Source organism: Schistocerca gregaria, chromosome 1 (assembly GCF_023897955.1).
Source record: "Schistocerca gregaria isolate iqSchGreg1 chromosome 1, iqSchGreg1.2, whole genome shotgun sequence".
Taxonomy (NCBI): domain Eukaryota; kingdom Metazoa; phylum Arthropoda; class Insecta; order Orthoptera; family Acrididae; genus Schistocerca; species Schistocerca gregaria.
Window position 1 is genome coordinate 1,038,108,386 of NC_064920.1, and position 27,355 is coordinate 1,038,135,740.

At 42.7% G+C, this 27,355-nt stretch overlaps 1 protein-coding gene across 2 annotated transcripts in view; it reads left to right on the forward strand.

The window, feature by feature from the left end:
* Positions 1–27,355, forward strand: part of LOC126279664 (solute carrier organic anion transporter family member 74D-like) — a 147,784-nt gene that overhangs the window by 111,736 nt on the left and 8,693 nt on the right. For both annotated transcript variants that reach the window (XM_049979697.1, XM_049979696.1), the window contains exon 12: positions 17,993–18,096. In XM_049979697.1, coding sequence (XP_049835654.1) covers positions 17,993–18,096 — 104 coding nt within the window. The remainder of the gene's footprint in view (positions 1–17,992; positions 18,097–27,355) is intronic.

Consider the following 27,355-nt stretch of genomic DNA (forward strand, 5'->3'; position numbering starts at 1 on the left):
TCACACAACTGAGACGATATTCCATAAGCGCAGTCGCACTCAGCACTTCATGTGAATAAAGAGCTAGTTGTGTTTCACAGGAAAGATGTTTTCTAAACACATGTTCACTGTGTGTCAATAGACCGTTTTCTTCGAGGTAATTCATAATGTACGAACACAATATATGTTCTAAAATCCTGCTACATATCGACGTTAACGATATGGGCCTGTAATTTAGTGGATTAATCCTACTACCTTTCTTGAATGTTGGTGTGACCTGTGCAACATTCCAGTCTTTGGGTACGGATCTTTCGTAGAGCGAACGGTTGTATATGATTGTTAAGTATGGAGCTAATGCATCAGCATACTCCGAAAGGAATGTAACTGATATACAGTCTGGACCATGTGAGGTAACGGGCGAGTTGTCGCGCCCTGGAAATATTATATGTTCGGAATTGGGGTGGCCGCACAGGACGCTCGTAAAAGCCGCGGTCTGGCAACAAACACGTGGTGGCAAACGTTAGCCGAACGAGAGGGGTAGCCCCAGCGCTGTGACAAGGACGGTGCTTTGTGTCGACGAAGGAGGTGTCTATGCTGGGAGTACCAAAGATGGCGGACTTCGTGAAACCGTAATGGCAGACATTTCACAGTTAGTAGAGAAATCAACAGTAGCCAGATGAATCATGATACCTCAAAAGAAACAAATACATTACTATTATTTGCACGACGATTCTGATGGTGTAATCAGATTTTCAATATCTCTATTAGTTTAAAGTTCAGTATGTGGCGGTAAATTAATCAAGTAACACCCATCAACGACTTTCCAGAATATAAACGCTTCATCCGATTTTGTCAATCGTCGTGTCTTTAGAAAGCTATTAGTGTAAACCTAAATTGATATGCATTACAGGCATGTAACTCAAATAGTACATGAGTTATTGGAGGTCACAGTGGCTGATTACTATCGTTCGCGTCAGGCCATAAGTACTCCACAGTTACACGGAAAAACGGTGGCAGCATGCTTATAAATATACTTATTCATCTATGTCTTTGTTTATGTCCGATATATACGATTCATGAAGAAATTGGTTAAATATATACTGTGTTTTAGAAAGCACAGAGACATTAGGCTACTGGCCTACCTTTTGTTACTATACCTTAGATATACGTTTATTTAATTTGTGTGTGTATTTAATAATGTGCGTTACAGCGTGTTTATGGTCGAGCCGTAGAAACATTTATTTAATTTCGGGTATTTAAATGAAAATCCAGTATTTTGTATGTGCTTAAATATGATTGTGAGTGTACGTTATCTTGGAGACATGGAGGGAGCGCTCTAGCCAATCACAGCGCTCGTTAAAAGTGAGACTGTATGGAAGTTCGGAAGGAGGTTTTTCGAAAGAGGACACGAGGGTAGTCCTGGGGAGTGTGGCGCGAGGGACACTTTCACAGGACGGAAAAGGGCTGGACGCGACGGCGCGACGGTCGCGAGAGAGACTTGGGGAGAGTGGAGCGGTTTGCGCGTGGTCGCGAGAGATAGAAATACTTCGGAGTGCCGACTTATGAACTTGTAAGATTTACGTGGCCTCTACACTGAAGACGTACTGTGCGTTTAGAAGTGAATGTCTCGCGAGCTGTGTTGTTGTTCATAACTAATTACATGCTGTACTAATCTATTGTTTCCGTGTTGTTCAACTTTTTTTTTATTTACTTGCTGGACCATCGACACCAATAAGTGTTTTGCAGAAATATACCGCATTCTCAAAAGTACTTCTACTGTCGTGCTCGTCATTTAAAGTCGTTAAGAAAGTGCCTATAGATATTATTACAGTCTTTCACTTATAAACGTCTTTGTTACGTTCTAAATTCGTAATTGCCAAGTGATAGGAACTTCGACCATTTCATTCATGTGTATATTTATATTGTATACTGTAGACGCAGCAGTATTTGGCCTGTAATGCGGCAACTACGTATCCCAGCCCCCAGACAATGGAACCAGCCAAGAGTTTTAATATTGCAACTCGGAGTCGGAGGGTAGGTGGTTGAGGGCCATTCATTTCATTCATTATTGTCTGAAAGCCCGCAACCAGAAGACTTGCTTTTATTAAGTGATTTAAGCTGTTTCACTGCTCCGAGGATATTTACTTCTACGTTACTCATGTTGGCAGCTGTTCTCGACTCGAATTCTGGACTATTTACTTTGTATTCCTCACTCGGCATTTATTGTTGCAACAGTGTATATCGAGTACATGAAGTGATTACATATACAGATCAATAGTACAAACAGTTCTGAGGTACCAGTTACCAACCCACCGTGGAACACCCATATTAGTATGCCTTCACGGACGTAAATGCGGGAAATGACTCCGACATCCGGACGATCGTACTGAAGGCGAATACTGTCCTTGGATGCTTTATGGCGCACGAGTCAACCTCGGCCCATCAAATCCCACAAATGCTCGATTTCAGACAGGTCTGGAAATCGAGCTGGCTAGAGAACCTGCTGCGTGTCTTCCAGCACATGTTTAGTTTCACGAGCGGTGTATGGTCGAACAATATCCTGTGAGAACAACATATAAACTTCCTGCTGCAAACACGACAAAAGAATGTATCTAAGAACATTCTGCACATTGGTGCTGTTTTACTTCCCCTCTAGGGACACCAAATGTGAATAGTTGTAGCTTATCGTACCCCATACCATAAGCCCTGGAATGGGTGCGACGGCAACTAGCATTTACTGCTGGGTGTAGAGTTGCTCTTTTAAACAGTCTCCCATGCGAGAAAACAAGTTGTATCTTTACCTCTGGTTACTCGTACTTTAGGTACTTGGCCTATGCGCGGCTCTGTTTAAAAAGAATAGCTCGATGTAATCTAGGGTCGAGCCGCGCACGGCTGCTTTCATATCCTGCAGCTAATTCGCTATAAATAATGATGTGTAGCTATGGTGCTGCACGTAAATAGTCTATGCATTGGCTAGAATTGCGTGTTAATAAGATACACAGAAACCCAAAGAACAATTTAAATGAATAGTTTAATAACAAGGGTTGTATTCTAACATCTATGATTGATGTAGGCGTCAGGGAAACATGTTGAATAATGATTATTCATGAATGGATATCACAAATTAGCGGGAAGTGGTCCTACAGTATTCAGCCAAAATATAGACAGAAGATACCCCTATCAACTGCAGTAAAGTTACGTTGAGAGCACCGCGCGACCGCTTCGTCGCAGGTTCAAATCCTGCTTCGGCCATGGATGTGTGTGATGTCCTTAGTTAGGTTTAAGTAGTTCTAAGTTCTAAGGGACTGATGACCTCAGAAGAAGTCCCATAGTGCTCAGAGCCATTTGAACCATTTCTTACCTTGAGAGCGTTACGACACTGGTAGCAAAAATCCTCAAATTAAACAGTCACCGATGATATGTGAAAATTAAATTCTTTTCGAAATCACTATCCGCGAAATTTCCACCAGCTCAAATCAATTCAGAGTTCAATATGATGATTCACAAATCAGCACACGTGATACAAAGAATAGTAAAACATACTCTGTTTGTTCTCAGTTACGGAAACAGTTAAGAGTCCTTCTCTGGAGCACATTCACACCTCTCGAAATATGGAGCCCCTCCAAAAGTTTATGTATGGTAGCGGCTGTTCACCACCCAGAATATATCGGTCATACAATTGAACAAAGCACTATATCACAGGCAGGTCTGCCTTCTTTAAGAACGAACGTAGAAGTGGCCAAAATCGCTCCCCTGAGCTCTTCACGCGAAAAGTCTCAGTCTCCGAGCCATTCCCGTAGTGTTCCGCTACTGTCTGCTTTCCCATTGGCTGAAGGGCATCCTCACCAAAAATGCATCGTTATCACATTAAACAGACATGATCTGATCCATCTTGACCTCTTCCTGAACTAAACTAAAATATTACAACAATATTTAAATGAAGAAATCATAAGCATTCGGTTACACTGAGATCATTTACAACAAATATAGATAATAATTGGTTTGTAAAGAAATAAGCCAGCATTCTTGCACGTGTATTCATGGTAAAATACATTTTAAACAATTATTTATACCTTCTTGACAAATGTATTTTGCATTTCTTTTCAAATGTGGTGTCTACTAACACTCGTGATTCACTAGTTTGAAATAAGCACAGTTTTTAATAACACTTGTAATCAACATTTAAATAAATTTACTGGCAAAATAGTAAACTGTAATAACTACAAAAGTACGACAGTATATGTGGTATTTCACGCTATACTAATTACCTGTGTAAATGTATACATTACAATATTCCGAATAGTCTACGAACATTTGCATAGCGAAAAAGATATAAGAGGCATTGATCCGTTCAGGAATTCATTCTAAAGTTGTGTTTGCGTTGTATCACTCTAGAATGTTCAGCAAACAACCCTCAAACACTTCACAGGTAGTAAATGAATCTCATTTTTCCCATGATTGTGCATTGCCCTTATGATGTCTTTTAATTGGTGCAAATGGGTCTGAGCACTATGGGACTTAACATCTGAGGTCATCAGTCCCCTAGAACTTAGAACGAGTTAAACCTAACTAACCTAAGGACATCACACACCTCGATGCCTGAGGCAGGATCCGAACCTGCGACCGTAGCGATCGCGCGGTTCCTGAATGAAGCGCCTAGAACCGCTCGGCCACCTCGGCCGGCTGTCTTTTAATTAATTTAATCTTTGCCTCTTCAGAAGTTCCTCTCAGAAACTGTCTCTACACGCAGCAAGAAAATCAACTGGGTGGTATTTCCCTTTACATGCAAAACACTTTGTTGCTCCTGAATTAAACCATGGAGCACCTATCATAGTAGTAGCTTGATTTCCTGATAAGGAATTTAATTCTGCCCCCTGGTCTTTATATTGCTGCTCATGCTTCATTGCTTCTTTAAGTGATAAAGATTCAAAATGTTCTCTTCTGATGCACTTCTGACACTATCACTCTAGCGGACAAAATACTATCATATCTAGTACTCACTTCCTCAGGCAAATTTTTCCTAAGCACACAATTCTTAACATCGCCACCCGGCTCGTTGTGTATCATTTCCAACTTGTCGAACTTTTGTGTTAAGCAGGTCAACCTTTTCAGAAGTTATGCCATCATTTGCCCTTACAAGTTCTAATTTTGAATCTATCACCCCTTCTTTAGTAGATTTAATTTTCTTCGCCTCACCTTTTGCACTTCCTGCCATACTTGTCTGTACTGAACCTCTCTCTCTCTCCACTGAACTTAGCTCTGAAACCCAGTACCCTCATTTTAGAGTTCAAGTTTGTCATAATTATCCACTAACCACGCCACTGAATCACTCGCAATCTCCTTCCTTTGTTTCAGACTACCGGACCCACTAATATCGTTCCTATCAAGATCTCTACCACCACGCAAGGATTTTGGACTACCTCGCCCAGTAATATTATCTGAAACATACATTCTCGGTGACTTCTTAATCTTGTAAGCTCCACTGCTGACGGTAAACCTGCGGGTTCACATGTGTTAACGCTATTGGCGCAACAGCTTAACTTGTCGGTCATGCGGGCTCCTTCTGATGTACTGCTGCTGTCGCGCTGAGCCCGCATTGTCTCGGCGCCACTCCTACTATGGCGCTGTCGAGGACTAGGCTGCTGCGGGCCGCTGGAGACTCGAACTCGGCACGCCTCTGCACAGCTTTCTTTTTCCTTCTTTAAGTTCTGTGTCGATCTACCCCTCACCCAGCTTTTGCTGCCGATTCTCACACAGGCAGCTGCTGCAAAATCGTAAGCTCCTCGCCCCACGCAAACCGCTTGTCATGCAACAGATTTTGGACGTGGATAACAAAATATTGCAAGAATTCAAATCGGAATTCTAAAGGGATTAGAGTCATGTCCTGGACGAGAAAACCCGAACTGCGACGGCACCTAACGGTTACTACTGGCCGGAATTGCTCTTCTAAACAGCATCCCACACGGGAGAACCAGTTGTGACTTTGTTTGTAGTCACTAGCACCTTAGGTACTTGGGCAGTACACTGCTCTGTGAAGAGAATAGCTCGATGTGGTCACAGTCGCTATAAATAATAATATGTAACTGTGACCCTACAGTCAAATAGCCTACACACTGGCTAGAATTGTGAGTTAATAATATATTAAGAAATACAAAATAAAAGTTAGATGAATAATCTAATAACAAGGGTTGTGTTCTAACGTCTGTAGTTGAAGTAAATAACATAGAATTATGTTGAATAATGTTTATTCAAGAAATGACATCAGAAATAAAAGGGAAGTGGTACTAAAGTATACAATGAGAATACAGACAGAAAGTACTCCTATCAGGTGCTACAGTAGCAGGACCGCTACGGTCGCAGGTTCGAATCCTGCCTCGGGCATGGATGTGTGTGATGTCCTTAGGTTAGTTAAGTTTAAGTAGTTCTAAGTTCTACCGTACTGATGGCCTCAAAAGTTAAGTCCCATAGTGCTCAGAGCCATTTGAACCATTTTTTACTCCTGTCTGATGCAGTAAAGTTATGACGAGAGTGTTACGAGAATGCTAACAAAATTCCCAAATTAAACATTCGTCGAAGATACGCGAATAAAGTTCATTTCGTAATCACTGTACGCGAAATTTTCACCATCTTGAAACAGATCAGAAATTCATAAATTAACACACATGATACAATGATTAGTAACTCATACTCTGTTCCATAAAAACACGGGAGAACTGCCGGATATCAGAAACGTCCTGCCACGATATTTTTGTACAGAGTCTTCTGGCCATCTACAGGTGAGTGCCACTGTAGTAGTACTGGCGAGTACGCGCTGAGCTCCGCTATTTAAAGCCTTCTGAGGTGACACTGCGGATGCGCTGCTCAGCGTGCGCGTTCACAACAACTCCGTACTCTGCACCTCGCGCCCTCCACTGTGAAAGCTTGGCGCATCGATATCAGGTCGATTTTCATCTTTATGCACGTAACTACGCCGACTACGAAGTTTCTCTATAATAAGATTCCAAGCAGAGTTTAGCTGATAACCGCTATCTCGATTGATGAGAGTCTCGTTTTCAGACAATCTTATTTCCACAGATTCATTGATAATCCACCTCCAAAAGTTTGATGTATGGGCCAAAATTTTTGTGTCGTTGTATTCATGGAATGGTCTGTGGAAACACAATGTTCGGCGATTGCGGACTTGGTGGGTTGGAGAAGGCGAGTACGTCGTTGATGTTCCACAACGCGTTCCAGCACACTTCGTGTTGTTTGCCCTATATATGAACCATGAACCATGGACCTTGGCGTTGGTGGGGAGGCTTGCGTGCCTCTGCGATACAGATAGCCGTACTGTAGGTGCAACCACAACGGAGGGGTATCTGTTGAGAGGCCAGACAAACGTGTGGTTCCTGAAGAGGGGCAGCAGCCTTTTCAGTAGTTGCGGGGGCAACAGTGTGGATGATTGACTGATCTGGCCTTGTAACAATAACCACACCCTTGCTGTGCTGGTACTGCGAACGGCTGAAAGTAAGTGGAAACTACGGCTGTAATTTTTCCCGAGGGCATGCAGCTTTACTGTATGATTAAATGATGATGGCGTCCTCTTGGGTAAAATATTCCGGAGGTAAAATAGTCCCCCATTCGGATCTCCGGGCGGGCACTACTGAGGAGGAAGTTGTTATCAGCAGAAAGAAAACTGTCTTTCTACGGATCGGAGCATGGAATGTCAGATCCCTTAATCGGGCAGGTAAGTTAGAAAATTTAAAAAGGGAAATGGACAGGTTAAAGTTAGCTATAGTGGGAATTAGTGAAGTTCGGTGGCAGGAGGAACAAGACTTCTGGTCAGGTGACTACAGGGTTATAAACACAAAATCAAATAGGGGTAATGCAGGAGTAGGTTTAATAATGAATAGGAAAATAGGAATGTCGGTAAGCTACTACAAACAGCATAGTGAACGCATTATTGTGGCCAAGATAGATACGAAGCCCACACCTACTACAGTAGTACAAGTTTATATGCCAACTAGCTCTGCAGATGACGAAGGAATTGAAGAAATGTATGATGAAATAAAAGAAATTATTGAGATAGTGAAGGGTGACGAAAAATTAATAGTCATGGGTGACTGGAATTCGTCAGTAGGAAAAGGGAGAGAAGGAAACGTAGTAGGTGAATATGGGCAGGGGCTAAGATATGAAAGAAGAAGCCGTCTGGTAGAATTTTGCACAGAGCACAACTTAATCATAGCTAACACTTGGTTGAAGTATCATAAAAGAAGGCTGTATACATGGAAGAAGCCTGGAGATACTGACAGGTTTCAGATAGATTATATAATGTTAAGACAGAGATTTAGGAATCAGGTTTTAAATTGTAAGACATTTCCAGGGGCAGATGTGGACTCGAACCACAGTCTACTGGTTATGAACTGTAGATTAAAACTGAAGAAACTGCAAAAAGGTGGGAATTTAAGGAGAAGGGACCTGGATAAACTAAAAGAACCAGAGGTTGTACAGAATTTCAGGGAGAGCATAAGGGAGCAATTGACAAGAATGGGGGAAAGAAATACAGTAGAAGAAGAATGGGTAGCTCTGAGGGATGAAGTAGTGAAGGCAGCAGAGGATCAAATAGGTAAAAAGACGAGGGCTAGTAGAAATCCTTGGGTAACAGAAGAAATATTGAATTTAATTGATTAAAGCAGAAAATATAAAAATGCAGTACATGAAGCAGGCAAAACGGAATACACACGTCTCCAAAATGAGATCGACAGGAAGTGCAAAATGGTTAAGCAGGGATGGCAAGAGGACAAATGTAAGAATGTAGAGGCTTATCTCACTAGGCGTAAGATAGATACTGCCTACAGGAAAATTAAAGAGACCACTGGAGATAAGAGAACCACTTGTGTGAACATCAAGAGCTCAGATGGAAACCCAGTTCTAAGGAAAGAAGGGAAAGCAGAAATGTGAAAGGAGTATATAGAGGTTCTATACAGGGACGATGTTCTTTGAGGACAATATTATGGAAATGGACGAGGAGGTAGATGAAGATGAAATGGGAGATACGATACTGCGTGAAGAGTTTGACAGAGCGCTGAAAGACCTGAGTCGAAACAAGACCCACGGACTAGACAACATTCCATTGGAACTACTGACGGCCTTGGGAGAGACAGTCCTGACAAAACTCTACCATCTGATGATCAAGATGTATGAAACAGGCGAAATACCCTCAGACTTGAAGAAGAATATAATAATTCCAATTCCAAAGAAAGCAGTTGTTGACAGATGTGAAAACTACCGAACTATCAGTTTAATAAGTCACAGCTACAAAATACTAACGCGAATTCTTTACAGACGAATGGAAAAACTAGTAGATGCGGACCTCGGGGAAGATCAGTTTGGATTCCGTAGAAATGTTGGAACACGCTAGGCAATACTGACCTTACGACTTATCTTAGAAGAAAGATTAAGAAAAGGCAAACATACGTTTCTAGCATTTGTAGACTTAGAGAAAGCTTTTGACAATGTTGACTGGAATACTCTCTTTCAAATTCTAAAGGTGGCAGGGGTAAAATACAGGGAGCGAAAGGCTATTTACAATTTGTACACAAACCAGATGGCAGTTATAAGAGTCGAGGGACATGAAAGGGAAGCAGTGGTTGGGAAGGGAGTAAGACAGGGTTGCAGCCTCTCCCCGATGTTATTCAATCTGTATATTGAGCAAGCAGTAAAGGAAACAAAAGAAAAATTCGGAGTAGGTATTAAAATCCATGGAGAAGAAATAAAAACTTTGAGGTTCGCCGATGACATTGTAATTCTGTCAGAGACGGCAAAGGACTTGGAAGAGCAGTTGAACGGAATGCACAGTGTCTTGAAAGGAGGATATAAGATGAACATCAACAAAAGCAAAACGAGGATAATGGAATGTAGTCAAATTAAATCGGGTGATGCTGAGGGAATTAGATTAGGAAATGATACCCTTAAAGTAGTAAAGGAGTTTTGCTATTTGGGGAGCAAAATAACTGATGATGGTCGAAGTAGAGAGGATATAAAATGTAGACTGTCAATGGCAAGGAAAGCGTTTCTGAAGAAAAGAAATTTGTTAACATCGAGTATAGATTTAAGTGTCAGGAAGTCATATCTGAAAGTACTTGTATGGAGTGTAGCCATGTATGGAATGAAACATGGACGATAAACAGTTTGTACAAGAAGAGAACAGAAGCTTTCGAAATGTGATGCTACAGAAGAATGCTGAAGATTAGATGGGTAGATCGCATAACTAATGAGGAGGTGTTGAATAGGACTGGGGAGAAGAGGAGTTTGTGGCATAACTTCACTAGAAGAAGGGATCGGTTGGTAGGATACGTTCTGAGGCATCAAGGGATCACCAATTTAGTATTGGAGGGCCGCGTGGTGGGTAAAAATTGTAGAGGGAGACCAAGAGATGAATACACTAAGCAGATTCAGAGGGGTGTAGGTTGCAGTACGTACTGGGAGATGAAGAAGCTTGCACAGGATACAGTAGCATGGAGAGCTGCATCAAACCAGTCTCAGGACTGAAGACCACAACAACAACAACAATGATTTGTCGCATTCACACGGAATTTTGTAAACACCTGATTTACGCTGTCCCAGGTCGTCTTTAACGCATCCCACCAGTGATGAAATTTTGGAAGGAGGGCGAAAGATACTTTCTGAATATTCTGCCTATCTGTGAAGAAATATTCCCAATAAATGGTATATAAGCAGTCGACCTGAAGACCTCTTCCTCTTCCTTGTTCCGTCGTTTGTAGGTCTTCATCGCTCTGTTCACTTGCCTAGGTGAAAAGCCATTCTTCAGAAATACTTTTTGCATGTATTCCAGTTCCGCTAGAAGACTGCCGGCGTGAGAGGTGGTATGGGCACGGTGGATCAAGGTTTTGAGAACGCCCATTGTTTGTGCTGGATGGTGGCAACCAGTAGCTTGTAGATACAGATCTGTGTGAGTGGGCTTTCTGTACACCGAGTGACCAAGTGTGCCATCACTCTTCCGTCGCGCCAAGACGTCTAAAAATGGCAGACAACCATCTTTCATGTGACGTAAAAATTCTTGGAGACGGTCCAGACCATGAGGCCACACTATAAAAGTGTCGTCAACGTATCACCAAAATACTGTCTGTTTAAAAGTGGCAGAGTCGAGCGCTCTCTCCTCAAAATCTTCCATAAAAAGATTGGCCACCAGGGGAATCAAAGGACTCCCCATGGCGACACCGTCAGATTGTTCGTAAAATTCACTGTTAAATATAAAATATGTAGAGGAGAGAGTGTGCTCGAACAACGATGTAACATCACAACTCATATTCTGTCTACTATCAGTGCCTTAAATCAACGGAAATAGTCCTACTGTGGAGTGCATTCACACAACCAAAATATAAAGTCACTTCAAAAGTTAAAGTATGGTTGCAGCCACACGACCGAATAAAACACTGTATGATAGGCAGGTCTACCTTCTTTAAGAACGGATGTAGAAGTACCCAAAATCGCTCCCTTGAGCTGTTCACTGAAAAGGTCTGTATCCATTTGACTCCCATGGTTTGGCTACTGTCTGCTTTTCCATTGGCTGAAGACTATTTCCACCAAAAATACATTCTCAGGTTCGAAAGACAGACTCCTCTTAACCGCCTCCTGGACTAAACTAAAATATTACAATATTTAAATGAAGAAATGTCATAAGCATTCTGTCACACTGAGATCATTTACAGTAAATATAAATAATAATCGGTTTATAAATAAAAAAAGCCAGCATTCTTGAACATGTGCTCATGATAAATCTCAACAGATTGTTGTTAAAGATCTTTTAAGCAACTGTTTATTCCTTCTTGGCACAAGGTCTTATGTTTATCTTCTCAACAACACGATTTACCGTTTTTGAATTAGCACAGTTTTTAATAGGGCTTGCAGTCAGAGTTTAAATAAAATTACTCGGAAAATAGGAAACTGTTCATTAAATAACCACACAAGCATGAAAATATGTGAGGTTTTCACATTGTATTCATTAGCTGTGTAAATGTGGATATTACGATGTCTTGACAAATATCTGCATAATGAAAAAGATATAAAAAGCATCATAAATAAATAAACAATAAACAAAATAGGTACAGATATGTAGCTTTCAGGAATGATAGCTACAGTGCGATGCTATCCTCTGAGATATTTGTTGAAATCGTATGAAGCATTTAAAAGTTACTAACTCAGAGGTTCATTGTGAGTATGTTTATTCGTTGTCTGGAAGCTTGAACTCCCGTGGCAAGGCCTGAGATATGGGATCGCTAGCGTTAAACCACATAATAAATTCATCTTACTTCATTCTATTCTGGGTGGCTGATCAGCTCTCTGAAATACGTGTAACGTCACATGGGGCACTGTGTCTTGGACGAAGGCACTCAACGAGATATCTCTCAGCAGGTGTACATCTACATCTACATTTATACTCCGCAAGCCACCCAGCGGTGTGTGGCGTAGGGCACTTTACGTACCACTCTCTTTACTTCCCTTTCCTGTTCCAGTGGCGTATGGTTCGCGGAAAGAACGACTGCCGGAAAGCCTCCGTGCGCTCTCGAATCTCTCTAATTTTACATTCGTGATCTCTTCGGGAGGTACAAGTAGGGGGAAGCAATATATTCGATACCTCATCCAGAAATGCACCCTCTCGAAACCTGGAGAGGAAACTACACTGCTGTGCAAAGCGCCTCTCTTGCAGAGTCTGCCACTTGAGTTTGCTAAACATCTCCGTAACGCTATCACTATTACCAAATAACCCTGTGACGAAACGCGCCACTTCTTTGGATCTTCTCTATCTCCTCAGTCAACCCGACCTGGTACGAATCACACACTGATGAGCAATACTCAAGTATAGGTCGAACGATTGTTTTGTAAGCCACCACCTCCTTTGTTGATGGACTACATTTTCTAAGGTCTCTCCGAATGAATCTTAACCTGGCACTCGCCTTACCACCAATTAATTTTATATGATAATTCCACTTCAAATCGTTCCATACGTATACTCCCAGTTATTTTGCAGAAGTAACTGCTACCAGTGTTTGTCCCGCTGTAATATAATCATACAATAAAGGATCCTTCTTTCTATGTATTTGTAATACATTACATTTGTCGATGTTAAGGGTCAGTTGCCACTCCCTTCACCAAGTGCCTATCCGCTGCAGATCTGCCTCGTGCAGGCAAACGATTATCACTTGCGTGCAGGTATAGTTCCACTGCTAATAACTGGATCACAACAGTTGATGTTGAAATGCCTGAGCCCGAAATACCTCTTTAATGTGCTCTGGTATCTGCCACTGATGGGCTTACAGTACGATGATTCTGGCTGACGTTTTTACTGCGTGAAGTCTAGAACTTGGGTGAGAATGTTCACATGACTACTGATAGAAGCGTTGTTGTGTCACTGACGCACCTCGTCCAGCTTGTGTAACAACTGTCTAAATGAACCTTCCAGCCACTTGAAAGGCCACAGTCTAACACCATACAAACTCTCTCAGCTGGCTGTGGGAAGTACGAGTGCGTCTCTGTGACATGGTTACAAGCTTGCTTCACACATTTGCACCACACTGAACCTTCTGGCTGTGAACATCCCTCATTAAAGGGTAGACACTGATGGAACTCTAGCAGCTGTGTCGCTACGCTAGCTGTTGGTGGATGACGCTGAACCACAAGAAGACTGGGTTCGATGGCCACATCTACATCTACATGACTACTCTGCAACTCACATTTAAGTGCTTGGCAGAGGGTTCATCGAACCACAATCATACTATCTCTCTACTACTCCACTCCCGAACAGCGCGCGGGAAAAACGAACACCTAAACCTTTCTGTTCGAGCTCGGATTTCTCTTATTTTATTTTGATGATCATTCCTACCTATGTAGGTTGGGCTCAACAAAATATTTTCGCGTTCGGAAGAGAAAGTTGGTGACTGAAATTTCGTAAAAAGGTCTCGCCGCGACGAAAAACGTCTTTGCTGTAATGACTTCCATTCCAACTCGTGTATCATATCTGCCACACTCTCTCCCCTATTACGTGATAATACAAAACGAGCTGCCCTTTTTTGCACCCTTTCGATGTCCTCCGTCAATCCCACCTGGTAAGGATCCCACACCGCGCAGCAATATTCTAACAGAGGACGAACGAGTGTAGTGTAAGCTGTCTCTTTAGTGGACTTGTTGCATCTTCTAAGTGTCCTGCCAATGAAACGCAACCTTTGACTCGCCTTTCCCATAAAATTATCTATGTGGTCCTTCCAACTGAAGTTGTTCGTAATTTTAACACCTAGGTACTTAGTTGAATTGACAGCCTTGAGAATTGTACTATTTATCGAGTAATCGAATTCCAACGGATTTCTTTTGGAACTCACGTGGATCATCTCACACTTTTCGTTATTTATCGTCAACTGCCACCTGACACACCATACAGCAATCTTTTCTAAATCGCTTTGCAACTGATACTGGTCTTCGGATGACCTTACTAGGCGGTAAATTACAACATCATCTGCGAACAATCTAAGAGAACTGCTCAGATTGTCACCCAGGTCATTTATATAGATCAGGAACAGCAGAGGTCCCAGGACGCTTCCCTGGGGAACACCTGATATCACTTCAGTTTTACTCGATGATTTGCCGTCTATTACTACGAACTGCGATCTTCCTGGCAGGAAATCACGAATCCAGTCGCACAACTGAGACGATACCCCATAGGTCCGCAGCTTGATTAGAAGTCGCTTGTGAGGAACGGTGTCAAAAGCTTTTCGGAAATCTAGAAATACGGAATCAACTTGAGATCCCCTGTCGATAGCGGCCATTACTTCGTGCGAATAAAGAGCTAGCTGCGTTGCACAAGAGCGATGTTTTCTGAAGCCATGCTGATTACGTGTCAATAGATCGTTCCCTTCGAGGTGATTCATAATGTTTGAAAACAGTATATGCTCCAAAACCCTACTGCAAACTGACGTAAATGAAATAGGTCTGTAGTTAAATGGGTTACTCCTACTACCCTTCTTAAACACTGGTGCGACCTGCGCAATTTTCCAATCTGTAGGTACAGATCTAGCGGTGAGCGAGCGGTTGTATATGAGTGCTAAGTAGGGAGCTATAGTATCAGCGTAATCTGAAAGGAACCTAATCGGTATACAATCTGGACCTGAAGACTTGCCCGTATCAAGCGATTTGAGTTGCTTCGCAACCCCTAACTTATCTACATCTAAGAAACTCATGCTAGCAGATGTTCGTGTTTCAAATTCTGGAATATTCCATTCGTCTTCCCTGGTGAAGGAATTTCGGAAAACTGGGTTCGATAACTCCGCTTTAGCGGCACAGTCGTCGATAACAGTACCATCGGCACTGCGCAGCGAAGGTATTGACTGCGTCTTGCCGCTTGTGTACTTTACATACGACCAGAATTTCTTCGGATTTTCTACCAAATTTCGAGACAATGTTTCGTTGTGGAACCTATTGAAGGCATCTCGCATCGAAGTCCGTGCCAAATTTCGAGCGTCTGTAAATTTTAGCCCATCTTTGGGATTTCGCGTTCTTCTGAACTTCGCATGCTTTTTCCGTTGCTTCTGCAACAGCGTTCGGACCTTTTTTGTGTACCACGGGGGATCCGTTCCCTCTCTTACCAATTTATGAGGTATGAATCTCTCAATTGCTGTGGTACTACCGCGAGGGAAGACCTTAACCGTCGGCGTATAGCTCTGGCGCATCGTGCAGCATCTGCAGTAGCAATCTGAGCAGCAATTGGCACCACCGTAACATAACAAACTGTTACAAATCGATTACTTCATGTGCAGTTCAAGCCTCACCCCTGCATTCCACTGACCCAAAACCACCACCTTTTGCCACTTCAGTGCTGTCAAACGAGAAGTCTTTGGAGGGCAGGGCGGAGGTCTGTTGTGTCATCTCATGGGAGCTGATATTTCTCGGTGCCACTGACGGTCGTGTGTTGGTAAGAAGGAGGCCATTTGGGGGCCTGCAACAAAGCTGACTGCATGCTAGACACAATGGGCATACAGCTGAAGTTATGGTCTGGGGTGCGATTTCGTATAACAGCAGGAGCGCTCTCTTGGTACTCTCACTCACCATAACTGCCAATTTGTACGTCAGTATGGTGATTCGACCTCTTGTGCCCCCATTCATAAATAGCATTCCAGGGGGTATTTTCCAGTAGGTCAAACCTCGGTCACATACCAGATCTGTTTCCAATGGAGCAAATATGGGGCGACAGTCGTATTGAAGCGTGTGCACGAAATACACTGTATGGTAGACTTTGTAAAACTGCGTGGAATAATGTTGTATACGGCAGTCTGCATTGCCTGCTGTAATAGTGACCGAATTACTGTCAGAGGGCAGCACTAAACAAGCAGACACACGCAGTTTTCACGGGTCTGCACGAATAATGCTCTATGTTACAAGATTGCCGGAGTGCAGCAAGGTGACGCAAAATGTGCCACACTGCATTATTCTTGCACACGATTCTATTATTAAACTAGCTGAGTACCCAGCATTGTCCGGGTATGTATCTGTTCCAATGTTGTATTAATCCATCTCCTTCTCCCCATCTATATCTGTCCATCCCCTCCTCCCCATCTCTCTGCCCATCTCCTCCTACCCCCTCAGTCCATCGTCTCCGTCAGACTCTGTCTGCTCGTCTCTTCCTCCTCCTTCCACTGTGTCTGTCTCTTCCGATTTCCTTCTTCTGTCCATCTCCTCCTTTCCCGTCTCTCTGTCTGAATCCTCGTCTTCCCTTCCTGCTCATTTCCCACTCCCCCTCTCTCTGTCACCCTCTCTCTGTCACCCTCTCTGTGTCACCCTCTCTCTGTCGCCCTCTCTCTGTCTCCCTCCCTCTGTCCCCCTCTCTCTGTCCGCCTCCTCTGTCCACTACCTGGGTTCGTCTCCTCTTTCCCTCTATCTTTCTGCCCATTTTCTCGTATCCCTTCTCTCTCCCATTCTGATCCCTACCCCATTTCTTTCCAGCTACTAAGTAGCATCTGTACCAAATTTGGTTGAAATCGATCCAAAAGCTTTTTACCTGTGGCTTTGCTTCTGTATGCACTTGCCATGTATGTTTCACACATCTTCCACATATTTGTTCAGACAGAACACCCGTATCTCTAGCGAATTTCACCCAGTAGTTCTTCAGCATCTCAATGTTTATGATGTCATATCGTGAAGTATGTATCGTACAAGGATTTATATAATTTTGTAAATGCATCAGCGGTATATTTGGATGATATCTGCTAAATGTGTTACGGTAGAATTAATATCCGAGAAGTAATAAATTGAAATGTCATGGCATGATGCAGCAGTTTTTCATATATTCAGCGTTTCTGACAAATTGTCTCTTGAGATATGTATCTATGATATAATTTTGTAGGCCCAATCAATGGTATGTGAATAACGTCTGCAAAATGTGTCGTGAATGCAGTTAGTAGTAAAGAAGTAATAAGTTGAAATGTCCTGCCTGATGCGGCAATTTTACTCCATGAAGACCGAAAATGTAGTAAATGATGAAAGAATGTCATCATTTTAAGGGCTTTGTCAGATAGAAAAATTTCGAAAATGTTTTAATTTATGAATAAAGTTTGTTGCAAGTCAGTAAGTGCTTTCATTCTCAAATACTGAATGAATGTAGTCTGGGTATTCGTGTGTCGTGAGCTACACTCGTTTTACACCCTCAGACCTCCCCCCCCCCCTTTGGTAAATAGGTGTTTCTTACCCCACAACGATTCTTTCTGTACAGTATGTGATGTGTGTACCAATTTTGGTTGAAATCGGTCCAATGGTGTAGAAGATGATGTGTAACATATACACATACATACAATTTTATAACTGGCGAACCTCACATCCAAAAAGTTTTATAATATGCATGTATGTTCAATTTTTATATGTTTAAAACTCTGCAGTGCATTTACACCTTACACGCTCTTTCTTACTAACAAATAGACCGAGTTACCCAGTAATCTAATACATGTGAAAGTAAAATAGATTTATCTTTCAGGTGCGTGGACGAGATTGACAAAGCCCAGGCAGTAGCTTTTGCTGAGGCGATGTTGACTGGCTTGGCATACATTCCAGCACCAATAATCTATGGAATGATCATTGGTTAGTATAAATAAGAGATATATATTTTTCCACTAGTGATTACTTCTACATAATTGATGTTGGATGGTCAAATAATCAAGAATTGTGCACGATGACCTCAGACGTGGAATTAAAGGCGCCACACTTTGTTTGTCGAATACTTCCCGTGAGAATAGTTTGAACAGCTTTCGAGCATTCGTGCAACTCGGTGGTGCAAGGATCGCTTACATCTTTCAAGGCCAGTTTGCGGCATATGGTGGACGAAGAAAACACCAGATTCGCAGGGCTCTTATAAACCGCAGCCTTACGGATCACCGAAAGTAGACCCGGCTCTTACAATGATTCAACTTGCTATGGCGGTGCTCCACAACGACAGAAGTCAGTCTGTGCTGTATGAAAACGTCAAAATTCTTTGGTCAACTTAGTCTTTATAGAACTCAGTAGCAAAAGAAGTAGCAGAATTTTTTTGTCAAGGAATTTGGTTAATAGAGATAGCAATTTCAGCATGTACAAAGTATGGAATCAGTCGCTTTCTTTAATAAAGTTTTAAAGACATTGCTACAAATCAACTTTCAATGATACATTTATATCCTAACAAGGATCAGTCGTGTAAACACTGTCTCAGTTTATGCATAGTTCAATGTCGTCGTGCGAAAAACAGCTCTGGTGCCTGTGTATCTGTGGCTGCATCTTCAGCAGTGCGGTCGGCGGGTGTAACGAAGCGGGAGCTGTACTTCAGACTATCGACTCCCTCAGAAGAAGGTCGAACGGTATACGGCCAAAAGACCGTGTGAAGAAATAAAGACGACTGGCATTTGTGTGATGTCCTTAGGTCACTTAGGTTTAATTAGTTGTAAGTTCTAGGGGGGACTGATGACCATAGATGCTAAGTCTCATAGTGCTCAGAGCCATTTGAACCATTTGAAGAAATAGACTTTCTGTGGCTGCATACCCGAAATGTAGAAGATCATATGTGCATTAATACCCATCACATGCAAAGATTCATCATCATCATCATCATCATTTAAGGCTGATTATGCAATTCAGCGTTCTGTCTGGAGCATAGCCCCCTTTAAAATTCCTCCATGATTCCCTATTCAGTGCTAACATTGGTGCTTCTTCTGATGTTAAACCTATTACTTCAAAATCGTTCTTAACCGAATCCAGGTACCTTCTCCTTGGCTTGCGCCGACTCCTTCTACCCTCTACTGCTGAACCCATGAGTCTCTTGGGTAACCTTGCTTCTCCCATGCGTGTAACATGACCCCACCATCTAAGCCTGATCATCCTGACTGCTGCATCTATAGAGTTCATTCCCAGTTTTTCTTTGATTTCCTCATTGTGGACACCCTCCTGCCATTGTTCCCATCTACTAGTACCTGCAATCATCCTAGCTACTTTCATATCCGTAACCTCAACCTTGTTGATAAGGTAACCTGAATCCACCCAGCTTTCGCTCCCATACAACAAAGTTGGTCGAAAGATTGAACGGTGCACAGTTAACTTAGTCTTGGTACTGACTTCCATCTTGCAGAAGAGAGTAGATCGTAGCTGAGCGCTCACTGCATTAGCTTTGCTACACCTCGCTTCCAGTTCTTTCACTGTGTTGCCATCCTGTGAGAATATGCATCCTAAGTACTTGAAATTGTCCACCTGTTCTTTGTTCCTCTTATTTGGCACTCAATCCGTTTATATTTCTTTCCCACTGACATTACTTTCGTTTTGGAGATGCTAATCTTCATACCATAGTCCTTACATTGGGAGACATTACATTCATTTTGTATTTCAGAAATGTCAGAAATGCAAAGATTTATAAGAAATATTTTCAACTGTTCAGAGTGTAAGCTTGACAGCGGTTTTCGCAATTCACAGTCTACATTTTAGTGCTGGTTGAGCCGGCCGCTGGGGCAGAGTGATTCTAGGCGCTACAGTCTGGAACCGCGTGACCGCTACGGTCGTAGGTTCGAATCCTGCCTCGGGCATGGATGTGTGTGATGTCCTTAGGTTAGTTAGGTTTAAGTAGTTGTACGTTCTAGAGTACTGATGACCTCAGAAGTTAAGTTCCATAGTACTCAGAGACATTTGGACCAGTACTAGTTGCAAGAATGTTGACTGATCAAAGGGCTAGGGATTTGGGCTTGTTATGACTCAGGTAAGTAAAGCGTCAGCTGATACTGAGGCCTTATTTCTTTTTCGAGGACAAAATATGTTTGTTTATGAATTTACAGAAATAAATCATAGCGGATAATGAGGGCCTCCAAAAGGCGGGCGAAATGGTGTATTGTAATCTTGACTGTGTATCAGGTATGCTTATGAACCCAAGAATAACAATATCAAGCAACATCACAGAGAAGGTTGTTCACCATGACAACCACAACATGTGCCTGTAACGGTCACAATAATGTTGACTGATCGTGTAGTCAAAAGAAATTAAATTTCCGTTATTTCAAAATAATTCAAAAGATCAAGTAGCTGACCTAACATTTCGATTTCAACACAAATTTAAAGAGATCACGCATATTGCGCGCTAAATCTGAGACTACGGGGCTGAGTGTATCCCTAGAAAAGATTCACGTTGGGAGGGAATACAGTGTCACAATAAAGTTGACGGGTAATTTTCTTCATGATTCTGAACCAACCCTCATATGGCGAACGATGGGGACACGTAACGCATCCATGAACATTCTCGAAAATAATCATTATGGTGATCCATGTGTTGTGGGCGTACTGATCTCAAAATCTTTGAAGACAGCACACTAAACGGTCAACTTCGTTGTGGCACTGCACTCCTTCCCCTGGCCTGCCCGTTCCCCTGATTTAAATCCCATTGAACATGTAGGGGGTGCGATGGGGAGACATATTACAGTACGACCACGTACACCATTTAGCAGTTGTCAACAGTCCTGGTGGATGAATGGAACGCCTTACCACAAGAACTCCTTACCACCCCGACAGCATGGGAGCACTTTGCAGAACAAGCATTGCCGTCCTTGGTGATCAGACACTGTGTTGAAAACCAACTCCAGCATTTTGTAGTGTCCAGGGGACCATTATCAATTGTGATGACTTGAGTGTAATTATTGTCTTTGAATGAAGGTGTTATTTCTGTTCTTCCCATTGAGTTTTTGTTTCAGTTATAGTTCTTTCTGTGTATGGCTCAACTTCCATGGACCTATGTTACTTGGCAGTAACACGTCACGTGACAGTAACTTTTGTCCTTAAGTTTGTAATACCAGTGTACACCTAAAATGCTATTCTGTAATTCACACTTAAGTGCCTGGCGGATCGTTCATCGATCCACGTTTAGACTACTCTTTACCGTTCCACTCTCGAAGAGTACGCGGGAAAAACGAACACTTAAATCTTTACATGCGAACTTTGATTTTGTTCACTTTATGGTACTCTGACGTCAGAAAAATATTTTCGCACTCGGAGAAGAAATTTTATGATTTAAATTTCGTGAAAGTATTTCGCCGCAGTGAAATACGCCTTTGCTTCAATGATTCCTACCCGAACTCACGAATCATATCGATGACACTCTCTCCTATTTGGCTATATCACAAAATGAGTTTCCCTTTGAAGTTTTTCGATGTCTCCAGAAATTCACTCTGGTATGGATCCCATACAGTGTTGCAGTGCTCCAAAAGAGAACGGAAAGCTTACCGTAGGCAGTCTTTTACAAGACTTGTGGCATTTCCTAAGTGTTCTTCCAATAAAACGCAGTCTTTGATTTGCCTTCCAAACATCATCTCTGTGATCGTTCCAGTTGAAGTTCTCGTATTTTTAACTCCTAGTTATTTATCTGAATTGACAGCCTTTAACTTTGCGTGAATTATCGTGTAAACGAAATGTAAAGTACTCCTTTTAGTACTTGCACTTGTGATTATTTATTGTCAACTACCGCGCTTTGCGCCATACAGATATCTTGTCTGAGCCATTCTGTAGTTGTTTGTCATCTTATGAAGATTCCACTAGACATAATCGGACTTCTTGCCGTGTCAGTTCATAAGATTTCGGCGAGAACCTCCACCGTCTTCATCAGGAGCAACTGACCGCCAGCAGGGCCGCTTCGGTGGCCTTACATGGTGCTGTCGCAGATGATGTTGACGTCTGCGCTGGTGGAGCCATCGCTCCCAGAGTAGTGCAAACATTGCGACGAATATCTCTGGTTCTTCTCTGCATCGAGAGGATGTCTACACGCACCGCTAAAACTATGTGTCCGCTGCCACGATTATAGATATTCTCACACATTCTCATCTCTACAGCCTCTTTAATTGCAGAATCGCAGTCTGTAGCAGTCTGGGACAAGCATTTTGGTTCGTCAAACAGTATTTTATGTTTGTTTCTGAGGCTGTGCTCAGCAACTGCAGATTTCTCCAGTTCTCGGTCCTGAGGCCGAGACTGCCCTTAAGAGGGCTTAGCATCTCCTTTATCTTCACAGAAAGTCGAAAAATAAATCTGATACGTCGTCTTCCCGGAACTGTGCCTACTTTGCTAGATGTAGCACTGCAGAAGGAAAGGAATGCAATGAGTCGCTCATCACGTGAATGTTCCACGTTTTCGCGTTTCCTTTTCTTGTAGAATACTGACTTCATATCACGTGACCAATAGCCTTCCTTTCAGAACATAGGCTTCAGGTGATTAATTTCGGCGCCCAAGTGGTCCTCGTCAGGAAAGTTTTTGCTCTTTGTACAAGTGTATTTAAAGCTGCTCTCTTCTGCACTGCATGGTGAAACTTCTGGTCGCTTCGGCGCTAAGATGTAAACTCCTGTGCGTCAGCTTGAGGAACACTCTGTGGCCGAAACAGCCATCCGACTTTCGTTGTACCAAAATGTATAAAAATAGCAGGCTTCCCTCTTTCTCTGGATGTTTGGACGCGTGCTGCTCATATATTTATGGAAGTACTCCAGAGCTTCTATGACATGTGGCCAGACCATAAACGTGTCGTGAAAATAACGATAAAACGAAGGTGAACGAAGGGGAGCCAAATTTAATGCACAATCCTCAGAATTTTCCATAAAAAGAATAGCCATTGCTGGAGGTAACGGAGAACCCAAAGCTATTCCTAAAATTTCGCTGTGTCCTCCACAGGAACGTCTGTAAACAGTTAAAACACATCTAGCGTAGTGTGATATTTGTTTCATCGATATGCATTCACAGCGATGGAAAAACTCGAAGAATAACTCAAGCATCTGCAACACGACACCGTCCCACCCAGACTGCTACCACCAAAAATACAGCGCTACTGAGTCGCTCCTGGGTTGTGGTTTATTCTTCGTGTTTTACCTCGCTGTTAATACATGTCGATGAAACAAATGTCAGACTAGGGTAATTGGGGAACCCTCAATGGCATGGGCACGTAAACTTCCGATTTAAAAATTATTTTGTTTGGAATAGGAAACAAACAGAGGCTTTCTGTGGACACTGAGCTTCGCACGAAAGACGTGATATGCAGTATTCGTTTGGTCTGATTCCGGCTACACAATTCGAAAACGAAATTGTAAATATCTGCCGAAACACCAGAGAATATGCTCCTGACGGCTCTTAGGAGAGACAGCCGGTATAGACTAGGAAAGGCAGAGGGCCAATGAGACTTCCTTGAGAAACACTAAATATCACTGTGGCTTTGCTCGATGACTTTGTCAGCTACTGCGTGCTGTGTCCTTTCCGACAGGAAATCACGAATTCAGGTCACACAACTGAGACTGATGCTCCGTAGGCACACAGTTTGTCTAGAAGCCGCTTGTGAGGAACTGTGTCTGGGAATCTGGAAATATACTATCAAATTTGAGACCACCTGTGAATAGTGCCCGTTATTTCGTGTGAATAAAGAGCTAGTTGTGTTTTACAAGAACGATATTTCCTGAACCAATGCTGACTATACTTCAGTAGGTCGTAATTCATAATGTTCGATTGTACTGCAAACCGACATTAGTGATAAGAGTCTGTAATGAAGGGAATTATTTATATTTGCTTTCGTAACTATTCTTGTAATCAGCAAATTTCCATTCTTTAGATGAGTGTTTTACTACGAGTTGGTGGTTGTATATGATTGTTAAGTTAGGAGCTATTATATCGTCATATTCGGGGAGGACTTCAGAATCTGGACCAGAAGACTTACTTTATTAAGCAATTCAAGCTGCTTCGCTACACCGCGGATATCTATTTCTGTGTTATCTTGGCAGCTGTTCCTGAATCAGTTATGGAATATTTACTTCGTCTTCAGTGGCGAAGAAATTTTGGAAAACGTGTATAGTACATCCGCTTTAGTGACACTGTCATTGGTAACATTTCCATTGCTGTCACACAGTGACTGCCTAGCCGCTGGTGTACCAGAATCTCTTTGGATTTTCTGTCACATTTCGACACAGATTTTTGCTGTGAAAACTATAATAAGTGTCTCGCACTGAAGTCCACGCTAAGTTTCGAGCTCCAGTAAAACAGCGCCAATATTGGAGATTATGCGTTCTTTTAAATTTGGCATCCTTTTATCATTGCTTCTGCAACAGTGTTCTGTTGCGTTTTGTGTACGACGGGCGAACGGTTCCGTTTCTTACTAATTTATTCGGTATAAACTGCAAGACCCCACCCGATAAAAGAGTAACTTATACGTTAGATGGGTTTCCAAAATCGGATGATGATGATAATGATGTCTCGTTTGTGTGGCGCTCAACTGCGCGGCCACCGGCGTCCGTACAAAGTCCCAATTTTTACATAAGTCCAATCGAGCGACTGTTGCGAATGATGATGAAAGTCCAGTCTCCGGGCAGACAAAATCGCCAACCAGGCCGGGAATCGAACCAGGGACCCTATGATCCATAAGCGGCAACGCTAGCCACTTTTTTGTTTCATTTTGTGCGTTATAGTTCGTTGCAATTGTTCGTGACGGACGCCCCCGGACGCCCGTTGATGTTCATTATTGATCCATTCACTCACTTTTTTTTATTACAGAGGGCAGCTAAGCCTCTGATCGAACGCGCTGAGCTACCGTGCCGGCTGCCACTAAATCACTAGCTGCGTGCAAAATCGGGTCTGATGAGGCTGACCCCCAAAGTTAGATCTCTTCTGGGGATTCAACGCTAATTAATTAACTAACGCGAAGGGTTATGAATAATGCGGAATGGTGTTAATGGCCCTAAGCAACATGTCCTGAATGTTATCTCTTTAACTCTTCTCTAACTCTTTACTATGACGTAGCTATGAAATCAGTTACCATCTACAATATCTAAAATTTATTCGAGTAATAACGTTATATTTTGCCAGGATTTATGATTCACAGTCTCAAACAACAGTTCAGATTAAGAATCAACGTTAAGTGTTGGCAAGGTTTGGTGAAAAGTGATCATTTTAAGAGGATACGCGGCGATCTTTCAGAGATACACGATGTTTTTTAGTAGGTAAGTAAAGAATGCATGGCATTGACCATTGCGTGGGCAGCCACTTCTCCTTGAACTAGCGAAACTCTGCACCTATCTGTCACGTGCGTGAAGCTGTTGCAATGTACTCTTAGTGTGAGAAGCATCGTCTGCCGTCGAGCCGTAGAGCTCGTGGTGGCCCTTCGACACTGCTGTCTGGCGTGTGTTCTACCTACCTCCACCCCCTCGGTTCGGATGTGAATCTGTCCTACTCCCTATCTCCCATTTGAGTAATACGCTCTGTGTTCTTCCACTGCACCCTAAAACCAACTCTTAATGTTCTGCGCGTTTGTGGTCTCACTCCTTTTCGTTCACCGACCGACTTCCAAAAATCAAGTAGTTGTGTTGTTCTCTACACCTCCAGCCTGTATGTTCCATGTTACGTGACTGTATCTCTCTTGCTGTCTGCGTCCAGGGACTGCACTGTTCGTAGCTCTTTCGCGCCTCTAGTCTGACTTGTGTACAAATCACCGCTTTCTCACTATAATACTAGAACAGAATATACTTCATAAGATCTCTCTTCCTCCTTCTCCAGTCTACTTCTTTAGAGTGTTTTTCCATTCACAAAGTGTGACGTAATATCTAAGTCACCGCCCATCCACCACTGATGGTTCAAATGGCTCTAAGCACTATGGGACTTAACATCTGAGGTCATCAGACCTCCTAGACTTGGAACTACTTAAACCTAACTAACCTAAGGACATCACACATAGCCATACCTGAGGCAGGATTCGAACCTGCGACCGTAGCAGCAGCGCGGTTCCGGACTGAAATGTTTAGAACTGCTCGGCCACAACGGCCGGCTCCACCTCTGATAAGACATTTTCTTCCCATAGTCGTGATTTCACCACCTCTGGAATAAAAAAGGAAAAATAGGTTCCGTTCTTTTGAAATTGTCTGGAAGATTCAGCCACATTTTTATACTGTTCCAGCTAGCAATGTTTTTTGGTAAGGTTGCGCTACCACACCTAAAATGATTGCCACAGTTTTCATATCTCAGGCAGCCTGAGTAAAAAGAGGTTACCCCAGTTAGTGGGCCATAGGCCATCGGGGCCTTATGTTATTATTCTACCCAGTATCACACCGTGGAAATGCATGGACTACGACCCTACTTGGAGGGAGGCACTGATTTGAGTGGATACTAGGGGAAGGGGTAGAAATTGAAACACAAATAAATGAGTTAGAAGCTAGTACAGTGAGGTGTATTTCGAAATTGGCAGAGAGCAGCATCCCTTTAACCGAGGGCAGCCTCCACTCATGTAGACACATTCACAAAATGTATAGAAATAGCATTCATCTATTGCGACCCAAGTTTTACAGAGGACATCTCAAAGAGAGAATTCGGCGAACCTTATCCCATGGCCGACGCTGCTGTTCTCTCTTATTATCGCGAAGTACTGGGGATCGCCAAACGGCCAAAACGGCGATCGAATCGAGCATTATTATTAAACTGTGCCTGAAGTCACGAACCGTTAAGCTTAACAGTCGCTTGGCTGTGCTTACGTATGGGCAATTGGCGATGGCAGACGATATGGCAGGTAGTGGACCTTCCAAGAAGACGTTCCAGAGTGGCAACGCTTGGGGTTTTCTTTTCTTCTTAGCTGGTCAGTATCTCACAGTAGTGTGTGTACGCCTGAAGAAAGTAGTTCCAGTGCCTACTCGTTTGGTAGTCAAGCGGCTAGCTGTCGCCTGCTGGGCCGTAGACAAGCTGCTTGCTTTTCGCTCCAGGAGTTTTCTAACCTGGCGCAGTCTCGACCGTTGGAACTGCGGGATGTTCTGCGTTCATACGCGCCTCAGTTTAGAGAAGTCGCTTCGTTTGTACTTGAATCTTTCTAACGGCCACCGCCATTTTCTGCAACTTATTA